We start from the raw sequence: 23380 nt of genomic DNA on the forward strand, positions 1-23380 counted from the left end.
CGTTACCTCGTCTACGCTCTCGCCGTGCAGGGCGCTCTCGGGCGGCCCCAGGTCGATGCTCTTGCGGCCGTCCCTCTTCTTGTGCTTGTTGGGTAACTTCTTGATGCTGCTGCCGTGGCTGAGGCGGCGCACAGGGCTGGTCAGCCACTTCTTCAGGGTGTTCCCCGAGCGCTTCGGTCCCGGAGAGCTTGAATGGATGGAGCTCTGGGATGCCTGGGGCTGCAGGCTGGCCACCGACTCGGTTTTCGCTCCCTCGGGCCCACTGACCGAGTAGTTCTCTGGAAGGAGACGAGACAAACAGCATTTTAGACTTCAAAATTCCACCGTGACAACATTCTGTCAAACACACACCTTTATAGTACACAAATATACAGCATGAGCCTCTGAGTCACACACCAGCTCTCTCTCGTTGGCTTTGTGTGCGTCCCAAGTGGCATCCTATTCCCTACAGTGTACTACTTTTGACCAGAGCCCTATGGGCCCTGGCCAAAGTAGAGCACTACATAGGAAATAAGGTGCCGTGTTGGATACAGACTCTGTCCATACACAGTGCTAGCTTTCTGTACTAACTATCCCTTAGTTATCCCTTGCAGTCTGACGTCCACTAAGAAATACCAACCTTCCCAAAAGCATAGGGTGAACAGTACACAAGTCATTTGTTTATTAACATTGCCCAATGTAATACAGTGTAGGAATGCAGCCATGTGTATACTAACAATACTCAATGTAGCCTAATACTGTATAGGAATGCAAGTCACAGTGTGTGTTCAGCTCATTTCAAGCCTCGGTTTCAGAACACAACACACCTCCTTTTGACCATTGATATTATTTCTACAAACAGGGCCTGTGAGAAATGTTCTTTTTTTCCCAAGATATATTTCCAGTGTGTTAGCTGATAATTATGCACTTTTCTCCGTAAATATTTGATGCTCATGTTTGTTTTAAGCCAGTAAAAAGATAGTGGAATCGTTTACTGGACAGTTGCTTTTCTTACTTTTATGTTAATAAACTGCAGCTTGCTTCATAAATGGCTAAAAGGTGGACTGGTTTAGGCTATTACTAACTATTTAACCAAGTTGAAGACATACAGTGCCTTCGGAAAATACTCAACCCACTAGTATTTTTCCACGTGTTATTGCGTTACAAAGTCGGATTAAAATGGCTTCAATTGTTATTTATTGTCAACAATCTACACAAAATACTCTAATGTCAAAGGGGAAGAAAAATTCAGACATTTCTCAGAAATGTATCATTGCTAGACAGCCATTTTCAAGTCTTGCCATAGATTTCAAAGCCAATTTAAGTCAAAACTGTAACTAGACCACTCAGGAACATTCAATGTCATCTTGGTAAGCAACTCCAGTGTAGATTTGGCCTTGTGTTTTACGTTACTGTCCTGCTGAATGGTGAATTTGCCTTCCAGTGTCTGTTGGGAAGCAGACTGAACCAGGGTTTCTTCTAGGATTTTGCCTGTGCTTAGCTCTATTCCGTTTTTTTTTATCCCCAAAAACTCCCTAGTCCTTGCCGATGACAAGCATACCCATAACATGATGCAGCCACCACCACGCTTGAAAATATAGAGTGCTGTGTTTGCCCCAAACATAATGCTTTGTATTCAGGACAAAAAGTACATTTCTTTGCCACATTCAAAAATCATGTGAACCACTATTATTGCACACAGGGTGTGTCCATGCAACTTATTATGTGATTTGTTCAGCACATTTTTACTCCTGAACTTATTTAGGTGTGCCATAACAAAGGGGTTGAATACTTATTCCCTCAAGACATTTCAGTTTTTCATTTTTTATTCATTTGTAATAATTTATCAAAACAAAATTCCACTTTGACATAATGGGATATCTATCGTGTGTAGATTAGTGAGACCAAATCTCAATTGAATCGATTTAAAATTCAGGCAGAAACACAACAAAAAATGTGGAAAGAGTCAAGGGGTTGAACACTTTCTGAAGGAACTGTATGTGCTGTTGAATCCAGACTAGCTCTGGTCTACAGGGCGAGGACATTTGCCCCTGCACTCTGTTACAAAATTCCTCTGTGGAAGGATACATAGACCCAAAAGAGAGCAGAGGTCCTCACATAGATCCAGACTGGCGCCAGAGAGTGACTAGTGCAAAAGCTCCTGAATGATGTATTTGTCAAACTCCTCCCAGTCCACCCCCATGCAGTCAAAAGCGAAGTACAGTAGGGTACACCATAACAAAACATTTAGCAACAGAACACAAAAAAAATCATTTTCTCCCAAATGAACACAATCCTGAGGTATCGTCAGTATTACTAACTATAAAAGCAGAGAGAACATCCATCCACTGAGATAAAACATAGCTTGATACTAAAGGAAACATTTGGCCAAGCCATTGAGCAGAAAGGGGAGTTATGTTTGTGCTGTGAAGGCCGGCCAGGTCAACCAACACACAAGTCTGTCCATGCTGTTGAAAAGACCCAGGATGTTGTTATCAGCCAGATAGGGAGATGTGTGCTGCTCCAGTCAATCCTATTGAGGCAAACAAAAGAGGGAGAATAACACTTCTCGCGCCCGTGAGCAATTGAAGACCGGGTGCCATTTGGGACACATTCAGTGCCTTCAGAAAGTATTCAGACCCCTTGACTTTTTCCATATTTTGTTATATGACCTTGCTCACCTCCCTGACCAAGGCCCTTCTCCCTCGATTGCTCAGTTTGGCCGGGCGGCCAGCTGTAGGAAGAGTCTTGGTGGTTCCAAACTTCTTCCATTTAAGAATCATGGAGGCCACTGTGTTCTTGGGGACCTTCAATGCTGCAGAAATGTTTTGGTACCCTTCCCCAGATCTGTGCCTCGACACAATCCTGTCTCGGAGCTCTACGGACAATTCCTTCGACCTCATGGCTTGGTTTTTGCTCTGACATGCACTGTCAACTGTGGGACCTTATATAGACAGGTGTGTGCCTTTCCAAATCATGTCCAATCAATTGAATTTACCACAGGTGGACTCCAATCAAGTTGTATAAACATCTCAAGGATGATCAATGGAAACAGGATGCACCTGAGCTCAATTAAGTCTCATAGCAAAGGGTCTGAATACTAAAATTTCGATAAACGTGTTTTCGCTTTGTCATTATGGGGTATTGTGTGTAGATTCATGAGGATTTGTTTTATTTAATACATTTTAGAGTAAGGCTGTAACGTAAGACAATGTGGAAAAAGTCAACGGGTCTGAATACTTCCCGAATGCACTGTATTGACAGGAAATTGCAGAGTGGGATAGCGTAGCCTGTGTTGCTGCCGACTTGTTGCTTCTGTGCTAGGTGACTCATTATGGGGAAGTGAGCTTGTGGAGAATCATGTGGACAAAGCCTGTAGTTAGATATTATTAAGTAGATTAGCTCAGCAGCCCATAGGGGTATCACAGCCATATCATAGTCCCAGCCACAATCTCTCCCTGTGGGGACAGTCAACAACAGGGCCGAAAGAGAGAGAGAGAGGGGGAGAGAGAGGAGAGAGAAAGAAGGGCAGTCTGAAGGAATAGGCCTTTTAAAGGGATAGTTCGGGGCTTTGGCAATGAGACCATTTATCTACATCCCCAGAGTCAGATGAACTCGTAGATAACATTTTTATGTATCTGCGTCCAGTATGAAGGAAGTTAGTGGTCGGTTTGCAAGCCAATGCTAACTAGCTTAGCACAAAGACTGAAAGTCTTTGGGTACAGCAAGCATACTACCTCTTAACTTTTTATAATAAAAAAAAAAACTCTGCATTGTTGGCAAAGTACCCGTAAGTAAGCATTTCACTGTTGGTTCCGAAGAATTTGACTTGGCATCCAAAAGTTCACCTGACTCTGGGAAAGCACAGTTGATAAAGGGCATTCATTTACCAAAATCCTGAAATATCCCTTTAACTGAGGTGACCCACAGCCCCTCCTCTCCATGTGGAGTCAACTGATGAAATGGCTCTTTGATAACATGAACACTGAACACTTTTCATGAACACTTTTCAGACAGGCTTTCTCCATGGGCCTTTGTCAGAGAGAGAGAGAGAGAGAGAGAGAGAGAGAGAGAGAGAGAGAGAGAGAGAGAGAGAGAGAGAGAGAGAGAGAGAGAGAGAGAGAGCACTCCAACACTTGGCTGCATGGGACACGTGTGTACACTTACAGCTATGACCTGCATAGCTGCTGTGGAGCATAGTGCTCCAGGCTAGGCCTCCTCTGTTCAATAACCGCCATACATGAGGGTTTCTACTCCACTTCAAAGATATTTGGGCTGCTTCCCAAATGGCAGCCTACTTCCCTACATAGTAAATGGCAGCATAGTCCCTATATAGTGCACTACTTTAGACCAGAGCCCAGGTCAAAAGTAGTAGACTATGTAGGGAATAGGGTGCCATTTGAGACACAGATTTGGTAACATTCGCTGCAGGCTTGTCTGTGGTAACAATCTCACTGTGACTGGACAGTGGCTTGTTGAGCTGGCCTTGTGACGCCACACATGATTGCCTGCTTGAAAAGCACTTCGGAGAGCAGTGCGTAACACTGAGGCTTGCTGACGACAGCAGGCGCTCTCATGGGCACGTGCTACAAAAATAGTGGCTCTCTTGGCCGGCCAATAGGCCCTGCTCTTTGTACACGGGGGCGGTGTCCCAAAAGGCACCCCTATTCTCCTTTACAGAGCAATACTTTTGACCAGGGACCATACGGAAGATCACAGGGCTCTGATCAAAAGTGGTGCACCATAAAGGGAATAGGGTGCCATTTGGGACACAGCCTTGGTATCACACTCTTATGCGCCTTCATTTCCCACCTCGAACGCTTAATGGCCGCACTAAGAGAGAGATATTCTCATTCCTCACTCCTTCCTGTCTCACTGCTACCTAGTGCTTTCGAAGAATCAGCACTTTCTATCACACACCTTTTGTTTTCACTAGAAAAAGGCCACTAAGAATAATCCCTTCTTACCACAAAGAGGTTATATTATTTCCAACCCTATATAAATATTGGGCAACGAGATATTGGAGTTAAACAGTCATCAGGGTTATATTATGTTGATAAAACAGGACTCCTCAACATGAAATCAAAAGGTTTGTAGATGTTTCTTTGACCTGCTCTGATGGTGAATTTAGTTTAAGACCCATCAAAATGTTTTGTTATAACTATATTTTTTGGATGGTTTTTATGCTTTGGGACCACTGCTCCAGTTAAACTGTCTGCCTGTTTAAAATGCTTGTGTGAGGTATTATCGCACAGAGGAAACAGAGTATCATATTTCTGTGTCACCGACAGTGATTAAGTTATGTGCTATAGAGCCAGTCTCACACAATGGCAACCTGTGGAATGACCTTGAGAGTCGCTCCATGTCATTTCAGCAAGCCATGACACCCACCGTCTCAGTTTGTTCTGTAATCCTTTCTGTAGTTAGAAACAGATAAGATTAGCATTCCTGAAACATTATTTTGTTGAAATATAATTTGATCTCTGAGAAATGAATGATAATGCATTGCACCCAAATTGGCCATTTTAATTTATAGGATTCATAGAATATTCAATAAATAGTGCCCGACATCCGATTTGGACCAAACATTTTTCTAACAATGAGCAAGACATGAGGAATCAAAAGAAATTGACAAAAGCCCCCCACCCCACCCTAACAATGAGTATACAGTATAAGTTCTCTATGTCTGACAAGTACTATGGAGCTGCAGCTCTGAGTATTGTTTCTTAAGCCCATGTAATGTATTCTCAGAGAATTTGGTGATGTTTTTTTCCCGCTGTTCAGAGAAATTAGTAATTGAAATTGTTAGGTTTGGCCCATCCTATATCCTGATATTACCAGGCTCTGACCACTAGATGGTGCTGTTCCTACTATGAAGTGATTTTTTTGTGGGGGAACCCCCAACATTAAAGGCATAGTTCACCCAAATTACAAAATGACATATTGGTTTCCTTATTTATGGACAGGGTATGACAGCAACCCATGCTTTGGTTTTGTTTACTTGGCCACTGTTTCAAATGCTAACTTTTTAGCATTAGTGGCACAAATCCAATGCAAGTCAATGGTACATATATTAGCATTTTGGTGCTTCATACCCAAATGATCTATAAGTAACATCATTGAGGTACAAAATACATTTTTAGATACTTCACGATGATTTGGACATGAAGTGTGAAATATAGGTACCATTGACTTGCATTGGATTTGTGCCACAAATGCTAATAAGTTAGTATTTGAAACAGTGGACAACAAAGCCAACGCATGTATTGCTGTCATACCCTGTCCATAGAGTGCTTACAGGGTAAGGAAACCAACATGTCATTTTGTAATTTGTGTGAACTATCCCTTTAACATTGAGAGGAGGGGGAGTTTAAAAAATAAATAACCTGGACCAGCACCATCTAGTGGTCAGAACCTGGTAATAGCAGGATATAGGATGGTACAATTTCAATGACAAATTTCTCTGAACAGGGGAAAATACTTTACCAAATTCACTGGTAATACATTACATAGCATGAAGAAACAATACTCTAAGCCGCAGCTCCATACTACGTCAGACATAGGGAACTGATACTATATACTCGTTGTTGGGGTGGGATTGGTGTGGGGTAAAACATTTTTTTTGTGCCTATTTGGGTGCAATCATTTAGCTTCATTGCGCAGTTATCAAATTATATTACAACAAAATAATGTCACATGAATGCTAATCTTAAATGTTTCCAACAGAAACAATTTCAGAATCATCAGAGATTGTGGGTGTCAAAATCCTCTTTCTTGTGCTTTTTGAGGTGGAACGACCCTCGAGTCAATTAACTAGTCTCAGCTTCAGAATGCACAAAAGAGAAAAAGCAGAGAGATAACCATTTTCCCAACAATAGCCAGAAATGTTTTCTCCACTGGCATGCTGTATCACAAAGACTTGAAGTGATTTCTAATTGAGCCAGGGTTGACAATAAACTGGGGAAAACATGGACACATGTACTGGAGCAGGCCGGCAGCTGGAACATGTGAGCGGTAAAAATGCCTGAGATGTTTTCTGTTGAGGATCTACGGTCCCCTAGCAACCCGCTTGAGTGTGAAGCAGGCAGGCAGGCCAGTCTTCACCTCAGTGCACAGGGCTGGAGGGGCATGGAGGAGAAAGTGGTGGTGGAAGAGGAGGAGAGAACCTCAGGGGCAGTATGTATCCAATGTCTGATTTAGGATCAGTTTAGCCTTTTAGATCACAATGAATAAGATTACATGGACTGGAGGGAGCTGATCCTAGATCAGCACTCCGAATGAAGCACTTGATACATACTGCCCCAGGGTTCTTGTCACCCTCTCAGGGGCTCCATTGCTTCTGGCCACAACTCAACAACACAGCCTTCAGGCTGCTATCACTCTCATTACACCTAATTCCCCATTCTCACCGCACATCAGAACAACGGCTGCAAGTGGGCTGCTCTAGTCTACACACAATCTCCTCCATGACAGCCTCATGTCTGTTTTCTAATATTTTTTTTTTTAAGTGACTACCTGTCCTGATATGTGGTGTCAAATATGCAGTAACACAGGTTCTTGGTACAGTATGCCCACATTTAAAGACGTGTACAGTATGGAATGTCCCACAGGTGGACGTATTCATTAATATACATTAATTAAATTGAAGAGCATCTCTGGGGCTATGAGCAGTGTCTGTTCAGGAAAGAGTTGAATTAGCCTGAGAATCCTCTACAGCTTTAGTCACCATGCGGCTAATTATCCAAGTACAACTGTTCACGGAACATTCCCGCAACTTGCATTTGTTATTTTACTTGCCACAACCGCATCTTATCTTCTGGAAACTTAATCCCAAATGGCCTTTTAAAAGGCTAAACTGATGGCACTCTATTGCCTATGTGGTGCACTACTTTTGACCAGGGCCCATAGGGCTGTCTTCAATAGTAGGGCACTACATAGGGTGCCAATTAGGACGTATCCTGTGACTGAGATGCCCTGTCAGCAATGGAATAAATCAGCAGAGACTTGTTATCAGTTGTTTCTCCTTGAGGTATTTTTTGTGTCTACTCCTTGACTATTCTTCTTCACTTGTCATGTCATCTGACTTCCAGTAAACAGTAAGTTGAATTCCTTGCTTCAGTGAAACTGAAGGTCTTGCTTTTCCTGACCGGGTGTTACGGGTACTACACCAGAGTTATGGTATTTCTATTCACAGACAGGTTTCATTTCCTCATCAGTCCATCAATGTCATGCACTTTGTGGCATTCTTATATTGTGGAACGCTCACATTCATAATGGCACCCTATTTCCTATGTAGTGCGCTACTTTTGACCAGGACCTATAGGGCTGTCTTCAATAGTAGGACACTACATAGGGTGCCAATTGGAACATAACCTGAGACTGAGATGCCCTGTCAGCAATGGAATAAATCAGCAGAAACTTGTTATCAGTTGTTTCTCTGTGAGGTATTTTTTGTGTCTACTCCTTGACTATTCTTCTTCACTTGTCATGTCATCTACTGGAAGTCAAACAGAGAGTTGAATTCCTTGCTTCAGTGAAACTGAAGGTCCTGCTTTTCCTGACCGGGTGTTACGGGCACTACACCAGAGTTCTGGTATTTCTATTCACAGACAGGTTTCATTTCCTCATCAGTCCATCAATGTCACGCACTTTGTGGCATTCTTATATTGTGGAACACTCACATTCCACGCATAGCCGAAGAGTTTTCAAATCTCTCTACTAGCTACCTCCTAAGTGTGGGTTACATGACCAGCATGTCGGTGTCCATTTGCTGAACGAGCAAAAGGTGAATCCCTAAAGGATGTAAAAACAACAACAAGAGCAGTAATAACCCAGACATTGGATGCAAAGAGGAAAACATTCCTGTTAGTTAACTCGCAGGGCAACAATTAAAGGAGGGAGCCATCCCATCCACATTCAGACAGCCCTCCCTAACGTTCCTCCTAAGAGTCATCTTCAAAGAAACTTGTTGTAATGCTTCACATGAAAGAAGATTTGTGGCTAATTTGGTCTTCAAAGACACCAGCGCTGTTACGATCTACCCTAAAAAATAATCTAGGTTAGAGAGTTGAAAAATATGACTTCCACATATATTATCCCACATTCTTGAGAGACATACCATAACAGAAATGTTGAAAATGAAAATCCATGACATTTGTAAGACTTATTAACGAACACCTCACATGTTACGCAATTCTTAGTAACGTGTTCAATGTTTATGAATGGGAGCTTACTGTGCTGTTCCAGAAAATAACGTATTGTTGACACAGCTTCATCCCCATCCCTCTGAATCTCTGCATCCTCTTGCATGGAGACAGCATAATGATACAACAGCATATAATAGCTGTTGGCGCCAGTGCAGCTCTCATTGAGTGTTCATCATTGCAGCAGCTATCTCTCTTTTTGTTCACAGCCCAGAGATGCTGCCGGAGTTAATATATAATGAGTGAGTACTTAAGGTCACGTTAGTGCTCAGCAGAGAGGCACATTGCCTCTGTCCACTCCACAGCAGCAAGCCTTAAAACATCAGCAGACAAGTAAACACTAGAGAAATGCAAATACAATATTAAAACGGGAGAGATTTTTCAGGCTGTCAGCCAGCTACTATGAAGGATGTGAAGTCAGACACAAGCTTTCTCTCACAAATGTTTGAGTGAGTAGCTCCGGTCACATTAAAAAGCGTGAAGAGACAAACTTTGCCTCTGCGCACTCTACACAGCAAGAAGACACCAAGCCTTAGTGAAAAATGACAGCAAAGGAAAAGAAAGGGAATAGACGGGGAAGAAAGATTCCTGTTTGAACGCGAGTGATAGAGTGCTGCGTTGTCCCACTAAGATTCTACACAATAAATCCCTAAAACATCCGCAAACAAGTAAACACTGGCAAGGTAATGCCATGCAATATTAATCAGGAGAGACGTCTAAGTGTCCAGCTACAGTACGGAAAGCCAGATACAAGCATTCTCTCACAAATGTTGGTAGCAAATACAAATGGTAAGTAACATCCCTGACTGATGTCCAGATAAAATAATTGCTTAACACTATTCAGGATCTCCATTCTAAACCATGGACTTGTGGCAGGAGCCCGAAAACACACATAGGGCTCCTGTCAGGGTTACGATTGGAGAACAGATTCTGATAGGTTTGTGTTTTCTCACAGCTGAGCTTCTCACGGAAAGATCTTCCATATTGTTAAGCTATGCTTTTATCTGTACATCAGTCAGGGATGTTACTTACCTTTTGAGTTGTACTTCAGTCAGTAGTAAAGGTACGCACCTGTCACTTTGTAACCGCAGCAGCAACACTTAGCAACAATCCAACCACAACAGGAACAACAATGCCTCCCTTTTTTCATCCTGGCCAGCTAAAGGAAGCTCATGGCTCCGGGAGACGAATGATTGGGAGAGAGGGGAGATAGATGCAACATGCACCCTTACTGCAGTCCAGTCAACCAGCCACTAGCTGCTTCAAGTTCAGCCTGTTCCACTTGCCTCCACTGAGGGGAGGGACGGACAGGGAGGGAGGGAGGAGGGAACAGGGCAGGCGCACCCTACACTCCCAGGCACTCACTCACTACCTCTGATTCACAGGGAGCAGCTTGGGTTAGAGTGAAAAGGTTAACGTAATAGGTCACTTTGACAAAGGCACCACTAGCCCTATATGTATGGTACTAGCAAACATAAAGACAACACTCAGCTTGTTTATATACTCAACCTTAAAAAGGTCCAATGCAACCGTTTTATCTTAATATCAAATCATTTCTGGGTCGAAATGAAATACCTTACTGTGATTGTTTTCAATTAAAATGGTCAAAAAACAAACAAAAATAGCTTCTTAGCAAAGGACAATTTCTCAAACAAGAATTTTGCTAGGACTGTCTGGGAGGGATCTATGTGGGCAGGGGAAAACTGAAAATGAGCTCTTATTGGCAGAGAGTTTGGAACGCCCCTTCTTATTGGTGAATGTCATCAGGCAGGCCAAAACTCCATCCCACCAAAACAGGCTGACATTTCAGGCGGTCTTTTCAAACAGCCCTAGCACTAAAAGAGCATTAACATAATTTAAACAATTTCACAGTATTATTTCAACCTCATACTAGAGTGGAAATCTACACTACCGGTCAAACGTTTTAGAACACCTACTCATTCAAGGCTTTTTCTTTATTTTAACTATTTTCTACATTGTAGAACAATAGCGAAGACATCGAAACAACACACATGGAATCATGTAGTAACCAAAAAAAGTGTTAAACAAATCAAAATATATTTTATTTGCGATTCTTCAAATAGCCCCCCTTTGCCTTGATGACAGCTTTGCACACTCTGATGTCGCAAATATTATTCTAAAATGTAGAAAATAGTACAAATAAAGGAAAAACCTTGAATGAGTAGGTGTTCTAAAACTTTGGACTGGTAGTGTATATAAAACACAGTACAATCAAGTTTTTGACTGCACTGTGCCTTTAACTGCACTCAGTCTACCAGTAGTTAAAATAGGCGTCATGGGTGGGAATGGCTGTCAAATGTCATGTCATTCTTGACAATCAGATATGAGCACCAAAATTATTACTTCTTATGCTACTGAGGAAAGACAGCCAGGTTTCATTATGTTAATTGCCATGTTACGCCCTGAAAATAAGTCCTTTCCCGCTACGCCCTCTCTAAGTCTCCAAGTAACGCTTCTGAAAAAGCTTATGTGAGAAGCACCTTGTGTGTATCAAATCCTATAGAGGATAAATAAGGACAGATTGTGGTGCTGTACTGAGAACTAGGACACTGCAGGTAAGGAGCTGTGTGATTGTTATGGAGCATATCTGGGCTATGTGGCTGTCGGGGACACAGAAAGACAGAGCAGTGCTTCAGGGAAGGCACAGACTGAGCCCCACACAGCCAGATGGAGTACAGGAAGGCCAAGGGCGTTTCAAGATGAACAGGTAGAACTGGTACTAGAGCAGTGAAGAAATGGACCACCAAATGGGACATTTTCAAGGAAGACAATATCAACATAAACTCAGCAAAAAACTAAACGTCCTATCACTGTCAACTGCATTTATTTTCAGCAAACATAACAAGATTCAACTGAGACATAAACTGAACAAGTTCCACAGACATGTGACTAACAGAAATTGAATAATGTGTCCCTGAACAAAGGGGGGGGGGGGGGTCAAAATCAAAAGTAACAGTCAGTATCTGGTGTGGCCACCAGCTGCATTAAGTACTGCAGTGCATCTCCTCATCATTGACTGCACCAGATTTGCCATTTCTCACTGTGAGATGTTACCCCACTCTTCCACCAAGGCACCTGCAAGTTCCCGGACATTTCTAGGGGGAATAGCCCTAGTCCTCACCCTCCGATCCAACAGGTCCCAGACGTGCTCAATGGGATTGAGATCTGGGCTCTTCGCTGGCCATGGCAGAACACTGACATTACTGTCTTGCAGGAAATCACGCACAGAAAGAGCAGTATGGCTGGTGGCATTGTCATGCTGGAGGGTCATGTCAGGATGAGCCTGCAGGAAGGGTACCACATGAGGGAAGAGGTTGTCTTCTCTGTAACGCACAGCGGTGAGATTGCCTACAGTGACAACAAGCTCAGTCCGATGATGTAACACACTGTGACCATGACGGACCCTCCACCTCCAAATCGATCCCGCTCCAGAGTACAGGCCTCGGTGTAATGCTCATTCCTTTGACGATAAACGCAAATCCGACCATCACTCCTGGTGAGACAAAACCGCGACTCGTCGGTGAAGAGCACTTTTTTCCAGTCCTGTCTGGACCAGGGACGGTGGGTTTGTGCCCATAGGCGACGTTGTTGCCGGTGATGTCTGGTGAGGACCTGCCTTACAACAGGCCTACAAGCCCTCAGTCCAGCCTCTCTCAGCCTATTGCGGACAGTCTGAGCACTGATGGAGCGATTGTGCGTTTCTGGGGTAACCCGGGCAGTTGTTGTTGCCATCAAGTACCTGTCCCGCAGGTGTGATGTACGGATGTACCGATCCTGTGCAGGTGTTGTTACACATGGTCTGCCACTGCGAGGACGATCAGCTGTTCGTGCTGTCTCCCTGTAGTGCAGTCTTAGGTGTCTCACAGTACGGACATTGTAATTTATTGCCCTGGCCACATCTGCAGTCCTCATGCCTCCTTGAAGCATGCCTAAGGCACGTTCACGCAGATGAGCAGGGACCCCGAGCATATTTCTTTTGGTGTTTTTCAGAGTCAGTAGAAAGGCCTCTTTAGTGTCCTAAATGTTCATAACTGTGACCTTAATTGCCTACCGTCTGTAAGCTGTTAGTGTCTTATTAACGACCGTTCCACAGGTGCATGTTCATTAATTGTTTATGGTTCACCGAACAAGCATGGGAAACAGTGTTTAAACCCTTTACAATGAAGATCTGTGAAGTTATTTGGATTTTTACGAATTATCTTTGAAAGACAGGGTCCTGGAAAAGGGACTTCTTTTTTTTGCTGAGTCATTGGTGTCTGTGGGGAAAACTGCATTCCAATCAATAATTCTCACATTCAACAACAAAAAACCCTGGCTCAATGCAGAGCTGAGAGGCCTACGCTCTGCCAAGGAAGAGGCACATAGGATTGGCAACATGTACCATTAGAGAGTAGTGAAAGAATCTGAATAAGGGGATTAAAGCCGCCAAAGGACCATACAAGGAGAGGCTAGAACAACAACTCTCCACTAACGACTGCTCGTCTGTCTGGAGGAGTCTTCAGAAGATCACAAATTACAAACAAAAGAACCCCTATGCATCAGGTGATCCCCTTCTACCTAACCAGCTCAACAAGTTTTACTGCTGCTTTGCAGCACAAAGGACCGTCAGCCATCAAGCCGTGGCTTGCCGTGAGTCTGAGCTGCAGGGCCAGTCGGGCCCTGGTAAGGACATCATCCGGAATGTCAATCTGCCTCCTGCCCACTCCTCTCCTGATCCTGTTGGGGGCGATGTTGAGAGGGAACTTGTCACTGAGCTGACCGGGTCCTTTCCTGTCCCTGTCCTAGGCCCTGTCCATACAGGGGAATCTGAAAGGCCTGTGAGTGCATCTGCGCTTGGCGTGAAGGCGGCGCTACAGCAAAAGGGTCTGGATATGCCCCAGGGGGGAAATGTTTCCATAACCATTGCTCTTGTGCCCTTGGACTGCACAGAGAGTGGTGGAAAGCTGACCCAAGTCAAGAGTCAGTCTGCTGCTGACAGTTCTACCCAAATCCAACTGACTCCCGTCTGACCATAGCTGACTTCTACTTCTAGTTGAGACAATATCTCTTTTTTAAGGTACCTATGAACTGAAAAGTTGGTCCTTGAAAAGGCGGTGGTGAACTGTGTTTAGACCTACTCATATGCACCTGAGAAATGGCGCAAACTGAGATTTTCACAAATGTATTGAAAATGAAATACAGAAATATCTCATTTACGTAAGTATTCACATGCAGTCAATACTTTTTAGAAGTACCTTTGGCAGTGATTACAGCTGCGAGTCTTTCTGGGTAAGTCTCTAAAAGCTTTGCACACCTGTCAAATTGGTTGTTGATTATTGCTAGATAGCCATTCTCAGGTCTTGCCATAGATTTGCCACTCAGGAACATTTAATGTCATCTTGGTAAGCAACTTGAATGCAACAGTGCATTCAAAAAGTATTCAGACCCCTTCACCTTTTGTTACGTTACAGCCTTATTTTAAAATGTATTAAATGATTTATCATCAATCTAGACACAATACCTCATAATGATAAAGCAAAAACAGGCTTTTAGACATTTGGTAAAAACTGAAATATCACATTTACATAAGTATTTAGACCCTTTACTCAGTACTTTGTTCAAGCACCTTTGGCAGCGATTACAGCGTCGAGTCTTCTTGGGTTTGACGGGACAAGCTTGGCACACCTGTATTTAGGGAATTTCTCCAATTATTCTCTGCAGATCCTCTCAAGCTCTGTCAGGTTGGATGGGGAGTGTCGCTGCACAGCTATTTTCAGGTCTCTCAGAGATGTTTGATCTGGTTCAAGTCTGGGCTCTGGCTGGGCCACTCAAGGACATTCAGAGTCTTGTCCCGAAGCCATTCCTGCGTTGTCTTGGCTGTCTTGTCAGGTCGTTGTCCTGTTGGAAGATGAACCTTCACCCAAGTCTGAGGTTCTGATTGCTCTGGAGCAGCTTTTCATCAAGGATCTCGCTGTACTTTGCTCTGTTCATCTTTCCCTTGATCGTGACTAGTCTCCCAGTTCCTGCCACTGAAAAACATCCCCACAGCATGATGCTGACACCACCATGCTTCACCGTAGGGATGGTACTTGTCAGGTGATGAGCAGTGCCTTGTTTCCTCCAGACGTGACGCTTGGCATTCAGGCCAAAGAGTTCAATCTTGGTTTCATCAGACCAGATAATCTTGTTTCTCAATGTCTGAGAGTCCTTTAGGGGCCTTTTGGCAAACTCCAAGCGGGCTTTCATGTGCCTTTTACTGATGAGTGGCTTCCAGCTGGCCACTACCATAAAGGCCTGACTGGTGGAGTGCTGCTGAGATGGTTGTCCTTCTGGAAGGTTCTCCCATATCCACAGAGGAACTCTGGAGCTCTGTCACGGTGACCATTGGGTTCTTGGTCACCTCCCTGACCAAGGCTTTGGGTTTTAGGTTATTGTCCTGCTAAAATGTAAATTGTCTCCAAGTGTCTGTTGGAAAGCACACTGAACCAGTGTGCTTAGCTATATTCCATTTATTTGGATCCTAAAAAACTCCCTAGTCTTTGCCGATAACAAGCATATCCATAACATGATGTAGCCACCACCATGCTTGAAAATATTAAGAGTGGTACACAGTGAGTGTTGATTGGCAAACAGGATGCATGTTTTGGAATATTTTTTATTCCTTCTTTTTACTATAGTTTAGGTTAGAATTGTGGAATAACTACTACAATATTGTTTATCCAGTTCTCCTATCACAGCCATTAAACTCTGTAACCGTTTTAAAGTCACCATTGGCAGTTTCCTTCCTTCCCAGCAACTGAGTTAGGAAGGACAGCTGTATCTTTGTAGTGACTGGGTATATTGATAAACCATTCAAAGTGTAATTAAAAGCTTTACCATGCTCAAGGGGATATTCAATGTCAGCTTTTTCGACCAATAGTTGTCTTTCTTTTGGAGGCATTGGCAAATCTCCCTGGTCTTTGACTGAGGGACCTTACATATAATTGAAGTTGTGGGGTACAGAGATGAGGGTAGTCATTCAAAATGTTGCACACAGAGCTAGTGCAACTTACTATGTGACTTGCAAAGCACATTTTTACCCCTGAACTTAATTAGACTTGCATAACAAAGGGGTTGAATACTTATTGACTCAAGACATTTTAGCTTTTAATTGAAAATTAATTTGTTAAAAAATCAAAAAAACATAATTCCATTTTGACGTTATGGGGTATTGTGTGTAGGCCAGTGACACACAATCTCAATTTAATTTCAATTTAAGTAGCGTTCACCACAAACAAATTCCTTGCTTCATTTCACTTTGCCTTTAACTTCTTATGGCTGCAGGGGCAGTATTGAGTAGCTTGGATGAAAGGTGCACAGAGGTGCCCAGAGTAAACGGCCTGCTCCTCAGTCATAGTTGCTAATATATGCATATTATTATTAGTATTGGATAGAAACACTCTGAAGTTTCTAAAACTGTTTGAATTATGTCTGTGAGTAGAACAGAACTCATATGGCAGGCAAAAACCTGAGAAAAAATCCAAACAGGAAGTGGAAAATCTGAGGCTGGTCGATTTTCAACCAAGATCCCATTGAAATCACAGCGAGATGTCAACAGTCTGTAGAACATTGTCTGATGCCTCTACTGTGAAGGGGGGCCGAATGAGAGGGGAATTAGTCAGGTCTGCCATGACCTGACCATTCTTTGACCATGCGCATTCACATGAGAGGGAGCTCTGTTCCATCGCTCATCTGAAGTCAATGTAATTCTCCGGTTGGAACGTTATTCAAGATTTATGTTAAAAACATTCTAAAGATTGATTAAGTACATTGTTTGACATGTTTCTATAGACTGTTACGGAACTTTTGGACATTTCGTCAGGTTTTAGTGAACGCGCTTCCCTGACGTTGGATTTGTTTACCAAACACGCTACAAAAATAGCTATTTGGACATAAATGATGGACATTACCGAAAAAAATGAAAATTTCTTGTGGAAGTGGGAGTCCTGGGAGTGCATTCCGACGAAGATCAGCAAAGGTAAGTGAAGAATTATAATGCTTTTTATGAGTTTTGTTGACTGCACAATTTTGCGGGTAACTGTATGGCTTGCTTTTGTGGCTGAACGCTGTTTTCAGATGATTGAATATTGTGTTTTGCCGTAAAGCTTTTTGAAATCTGACACAGTGGTTGCATTAAGAACAAGTGTATCTTTAATTCTATGTAAAACATGTATCTTTCATCAAAGTTTATGATGAGTATTTCTGTTATTTGACGTGGCTCTCTGCAATTTCTCCGGATATTTTGGAGGCATTTCTGAACATGGCGCCAATCTAAACGGAGGTTTTTGGATATAAATATGAACTTAATCGAACAAGACATATATGTATTGTGTAACATGAAGTCCTATGAGTGTCATCTGATGAAGATCATCAAAGGTTAGTGACTAATTTTATCTCTATTTGTGCTTTTTGTGACTCCTCTCTTTGGCTGGAAAAATGGCTGAATTTTTCTGTGAGTTGGTGGTGACCTAACAATCGTTTGTGGTGCTTTCGCTAAAAAGCCTATTTGAAACCGGACACTTTGGTGGGATTAACAACAAGATTACCTTTAAAATGGTATGAGATACATGTATGTTTGAGGAATTTTAATTATGAGATTTCTGTTGTTTGAATTTGGCGCCCTGCACTTTCCCTGGCTGTTGACATATCGATCCCGTTACCGGGATTGCAGCCATAAGAAGAACCATGATGAGCACATGCATGTCTGAGTATGCTTAGCTGTACCGCCGACTCTGACTCTAAGTAGCCTTCCATCATCTACCAAATGTTGCACAGTGGAAGAAAACTGCATGTCTGGTGGCTCGCGGTCTGTCAATGAGTATCTCGCAGACTCGCAAGTAGATAGTGAGAAATAATCTGTAGGCCTAATATTACATGGTTAAATCTGTGGGGGAAAAATGCTCCCCAAACTGTTTACAGGCTTTTAACACCCTTCTGCATTTTTGCTATCTATTTTCCCAACTTCAATCGGTTAAATCACATTGTTCAAATGTTTATATTTAGTTGCAAAAGTAACAGTCCTGGCTGAGCCCCATATGTGAGCGCACCATGGCCGGCTTTGCAGTTACAACTGTGTCCAGTGGTGGAAAAAGTACCCAATTGTCATACTTGAGTAAAAGTAAAGATACCTTAATAGAAAATGACTCAAGTAAAACTGAAAGTCACCCAGTAAAATACTACTTGAGGGCCTCCCGAGTGGAGCAGTGGTCTAAGGCGCTGCATCGCAGTGCTAGCTGTACCACTAGAGATTCTGGGGGTACATAAAAAAATAGATATTCCAAAAAATATATATATACTACTTCAGTAAAAGTCTAAAAGTATCTGGTTTTAAATATACTATAGTAAAAGTATAAATCATTTCAAATAGCTTATTAAGCAAACCAGACGGCACACTTTTCATGTTTTTAAAATGTACAGATAGCCAGGGGCACACGCCAACACTCAGACATCATTTACAAATGAAGCATTTGTGTTAGCAGGACCATTTTCCTGTCCTGCTAAGCATTCAAAATGTAACGAGTACTTTTGGGTGACAGGGAAAATGTATGGAGTAAAAAGTACATTCTTAATGAAGTAAAAGTAAAAGTTGTCAAATTTAAATAGTAAAGTACAGATACCACAAAAAACGACTTAATTATACTGAACAAAAATATAAACGCAACATTCAACAATTCCTAAGATTGAATCTAATATATGGATTTCACATGACTGGGAATCCCTATATGCATTTGTTGGTCACAGATACCTTAAAAAAAAGGTTGGGGCATAGATCAGAGAAAGGCCGGTATCTGGTGTGACCACCATTTGCCTCATGCAGCGTGACACATCTCATTTGCATAGAGTTGATCAGGCTGTTGATTAGGCTATTGATTGTGGCCTGTGGAATGTTGTCCCACTCCTCTTCAATGGCTGTGCGAAGTAGCTGGTTATTGGCGGGAACTGGAACACGCAGTCATACACTTCAAACCAGAGCATCCTAAACATGCTCAATGGGTGACATGTCTGGTGATTGTGCAGGCCATGGAAGAACTGGTACATTTTCAACTTTCAGGAATTGTGTTCAGTTATTTGCGATATGGGGCCGGGCATTACATAAGGTGATGGCAGCGGATGAATGGCACGACAATGGGCCTTAGGATCTTGTCATGGTATCTCTGTGCATTCAAATTGCCATCAATAAAATGCATTCGTGTTTGTTTTCCGTCGCTTATGCCTGCCCATACCATAAGCCCACCACCACCATGGGGCACTCTGTTCACAACGTTGACATCAGCAAACCGCTCGCCCACACAACACCATACACGTGGTCTGAGGAAGTGAGGCCGGTTGAACGTACTGCCAAATTCTCTAAAATGATGGAGGCCGCTTTTGGTAGAGAAATTTTCATTCAATTCTCTGGCAACAGCTCTAGTGGACATTCCTACAGTCAGCATGCCAATTGAATGCTCCCTCAAAACTTGAGACATCTGTGGCATTGTGTTGTGTGACAAAACTACACATTTTAGAGTGGCCTTTTATAAGGCCATTACCTGTGTAATGATCATGCTGTTTAATCAGCTTCTTGATATGCCACACCTGTCAGGTAGATGGATCATTTTGGCAAAGTAGAAATTATCACTAACAGGGATGTAAACCAATTTGTGCACAAAATTGGAGAGAAATAAGCTTTTTATGCGTATGCAACATTTCTAGGATCTTATATTTCAGATCATGTAACATGGGACCAACACTTTACATGTTGAGTTTATATTTTTGTTCAGTGTAGTATTTTAAAGTATTTTTACTTAAGTACTTTACACCACTGGCTGTGTCTGAATGCACCAGGATATTTGTGTTTTGATAAAACAGCTCTGCCTGCAGGCCCGGATCCATGAGGGGGCAAAAGGGGACATAGCCCCCTCAATTGAAACTTGTGCCACCTCAGTTTTAGTTTAATGTCCCTATATAAAAATAGCCCAAAAAGTTGCAATGATTGAGTGACAGGTTGCCACGAAATCATAGCATTTCAAATGCACTGCACTGTGGAAAGAAAAACAAGTTTGAAGTGCTATGGGAACTGAGGTGTCAATACTTGTTAATGATAGGCAGCTGGCAAGAGCTCATTTTCCACTTTGACAAACGTGTTCAGTCAGCACAGAAGAAGCATGCTACACCCAAGGAAAGCACAACTAATCCAACTGGCATTTCAGGGCGATCTTACAAGAAGATTTTGGTGAGAATGGAATGATCGATTACTCAGGAAGTTCAACAGAGCATCAAGGAAAGTGCAACTATACTGAAAAAGGTAAGAAACAATCAAGCTGGTTGGTTTTGATCAAAATCTTGGTGTTATAGCCAGTGGCGTCATTTTCAGCAAAAACCTAGGGTTAATGGAATGGCAAAATTACTTATTTTGCCAGCCTATATTTTCATTGCCAAATAGGCCTTGCTTTTAGTGTGTAGGGCTCTGTCTATTGTGCTGATACAGTGGAGATGGGCTACAGAGATGTCACGCCAACCTGTCACTTCAAAAGCACTCGATGCTCTCGCAATCTCAGCATTTGAACTTCACGATAATTGTGGTATAGCGTGATATAAGCACAATTCAATTTAATTCCAATGCAAGAACCCCACATTTTTTGGCCCCCTCACTGATTTCAACTGTCCTCTTAGTCATTTTATACTGGCGCTGGGTCTGTCTGCTTGGCAAGTAATATCGACCAAATAAGCAATTTCTACCCTCTTTGCATCAAATATGTATGCTGCTGAGACAAGTTCATAAAATAATTTAATAATGGTGACAGCGCTTTTGCCCCCTCACTTTCAGACAAAGTCAGGCACCCATGGACCTTCTACTTTGCTACCCAGTGAATGACCAGTTTCTGAAATGTGGACCATGACCGTGCCCCTACGGCATTTATTTTGCCGGCATTACCTTTTCATAAGGCGAGGTGTGTGTGACGAACACACACACACACAGTCTAATCTACCATTATATTTAAAAAGCGTTTTCTATTTCCCTTCCATTCCTTTCTAGAAGCATTATACTGCACATGATTATATTATTATTTTGCACCTTTGCAGTAAGCTCCAGTTTATAGTTCATGCCCAGTTCGGTAGGAACATTGTACGTATGTAGAGGAAGTTTTGTATAATCTGTTCCAAAAAATGTGGCACATTACCTGTCTCCAGCCTACTCAACAGTGAAAGGTTGTTTCAGTGCACAGAATAATCGTAACAGCCACAAGCTAGAAACTCTGTTTATTTTATTCTGTTAATGCTTTCCTTTGTTCATACTTCCCGCGTTGTCAGAGCTCCACGTGTCTGTCCCTGTCATGTGGGTTGTGCGTCAGGGGTGCGCACGCATTCGTGCACCGCTATACAGTACGTTACTGGGTTTCTGCCATTTGCCAGTTCCATTCGTGTAACCATTCATGATTAATGTTGTTTAACGTGTGCTTAATTTAAAGTGTACATGGAAGTGGTCAATTCGGGTTTTAGACAGAATATATGTAATGTGGTAATTATGAGAAAGCCAGTTGCATTTGTACTAGTCAGATTTGTTTGATGTTGACATACATATTGGTATGTTCCAGGAAGTGTACTTTCTTAAACTGTATATGGGCTCTTTTTGGAGAGCAATTCAGTTCTGCTTTAGAAATCAAATGGGGAGGCTGCTTGAGCCAAGCACACCCCCAACCTGTCATAGCTACAGGGTAAGCCTGTTTCAGGCTTATTGCAGTTTATTTTGTTTGAGAAGTAAGTCTGTCGTCTACCCGTTTGTCTTGTGGATATCTTTGCCGGCTATCGCTATTGAACACGGTAAATAAATATCAACACTTAGGTACCTGAACCCCTCCTCCGGAAATATCTGCCCTTAAGACCGCATCTCTACATTACCCATTTCACACCGGAGTATTTTCTTCTTGCTGTGCAAATGTCCATATTGTATAGCTGTAACCATACTGCAGGTCTTAGTTTTGCATGCTGCCATGGAAAAACAAGGCCAGCTCTTCTCTGAGGAAAGTCTTAGCCAGCAGTATGCAGTGGATAGGCAAATGAGTTGATCCCTGAAACAAACGAGAGTTAATGTGTGTCTTATTGAACAGAACATGGCGAGCAACCTACCATACATACACAGAGACAGGACGCCTCGCTTCGGTGGCCTTCAGTTAATTTACCTTAATCTAACTAACTCACACTTACTCTAAATAGAGTAAATATCTAATTCTAACTCTAGCGCTCAGCAACTGTCACTAACAACCAAAAAATTTGGATGAAATATTAATACATTATTAGGGTTAGGATAATTCTTCCCTGAAAATATGACGAGAATGCCTGAGTTACATGATCATTAATGACATGCACTGGTGACACGACAAAAACCACCACCACCATGATTTTGCTTACTTCCTTGAACTTTGTACGGCCATAAATAGCTACATGAGGGTTGTGTGAGGTTGTGATGAGAGATTATTTGTTTTCATCAAAGAATGTTCAGTATGTCACAAACCCATGGGAAACTTATCTTGTCAGAGAAATACCCTGGGCAGAAGAAGCATGTTCTATTGTAAATGTGAGAATGTTTCAGAGAAAATTAAAGAGAAAATGTGTGAGTGTGAGAAAAACAACGTACTGTATCTACGAGGCCACAATAATGGGAATTTCCTTATTGTGGTGAAGAAGTTCAAACCAGACATACACTACCGTTCAAAAGTTTGGGGTCACTTAGAAATGCCCATGTTTTTGAAAGAAAAGCAATTTTTTTTGTCCATTATTAAAATAACATTGAATTGATCAGAAATACAGTGTAGACATTGTTAATGTTGTAAATGACTATTGTAATGGCAGATTTTTAATGGAATATCTACATAGGCGTACAAGGGTCCATTATCAGCAACCATCACTCCTGTGTTCCAATGGCACGTTGTGTTTCCTAATCCAAGTTTATTATTTTAAAAGGCTAATTGATCATTAGAAAACCCTTTTGCAATTATGTTGAAAACTTTTGTTCTGATTAAAGAAGCAATAAAACTGGCCTTCTTTAGACATGTTGAGTATCTGGGGCGTCATCATTTATGGGTTCAATTACAGGCTCAAAATGGCCAGAAACAAATAACTATTCTAAAACTAGTCAGTCTATTCTTGTTTTGAGAAATGAAGGCTATTCCATGTGAGAA

At 42.2% G+C, this 23380-nt stretch overlaps 1 protein-coding gene across 4 annotated transcripts in view; it reads right to left on the reverse strand.

Annotated features, from left to right (window-relative positions):
• LOC139538416 (kalirin-like) overlaps nt 1-23380 on the reverse strand; it is a 301849-nt gene that overhangs the window by 35898 nt on the left and 242571 nt on the right. For all 4 annotated transcript variants that reach the window (XM_071340411.1, XM_071340413.1, XM_071340412.1 and 1 more), the window contains exon 35: nt 7-278. In XM_071340411.1, the coding sequence (XP_071196512.1) occupies nt 7-278 (272 nt within the window). The remainder of the gene's footprint in view (nt 1-6; nt 279-23380) is intronic.

This window comes from Salvelinus alpinus, chromosome 14 (assembly GCF_045679555.1).
Source record: "Salvelinus alpinus chromosome 14, SLU_Salpinus.1, whole genome shotgun sequence".
Lineage (NCBI taxonomy): Eukaryota > Metazoa > Chordata > Actinopteri > Salmoniformes > Salmonidae > Salvelinus > Salvelinus alpinus.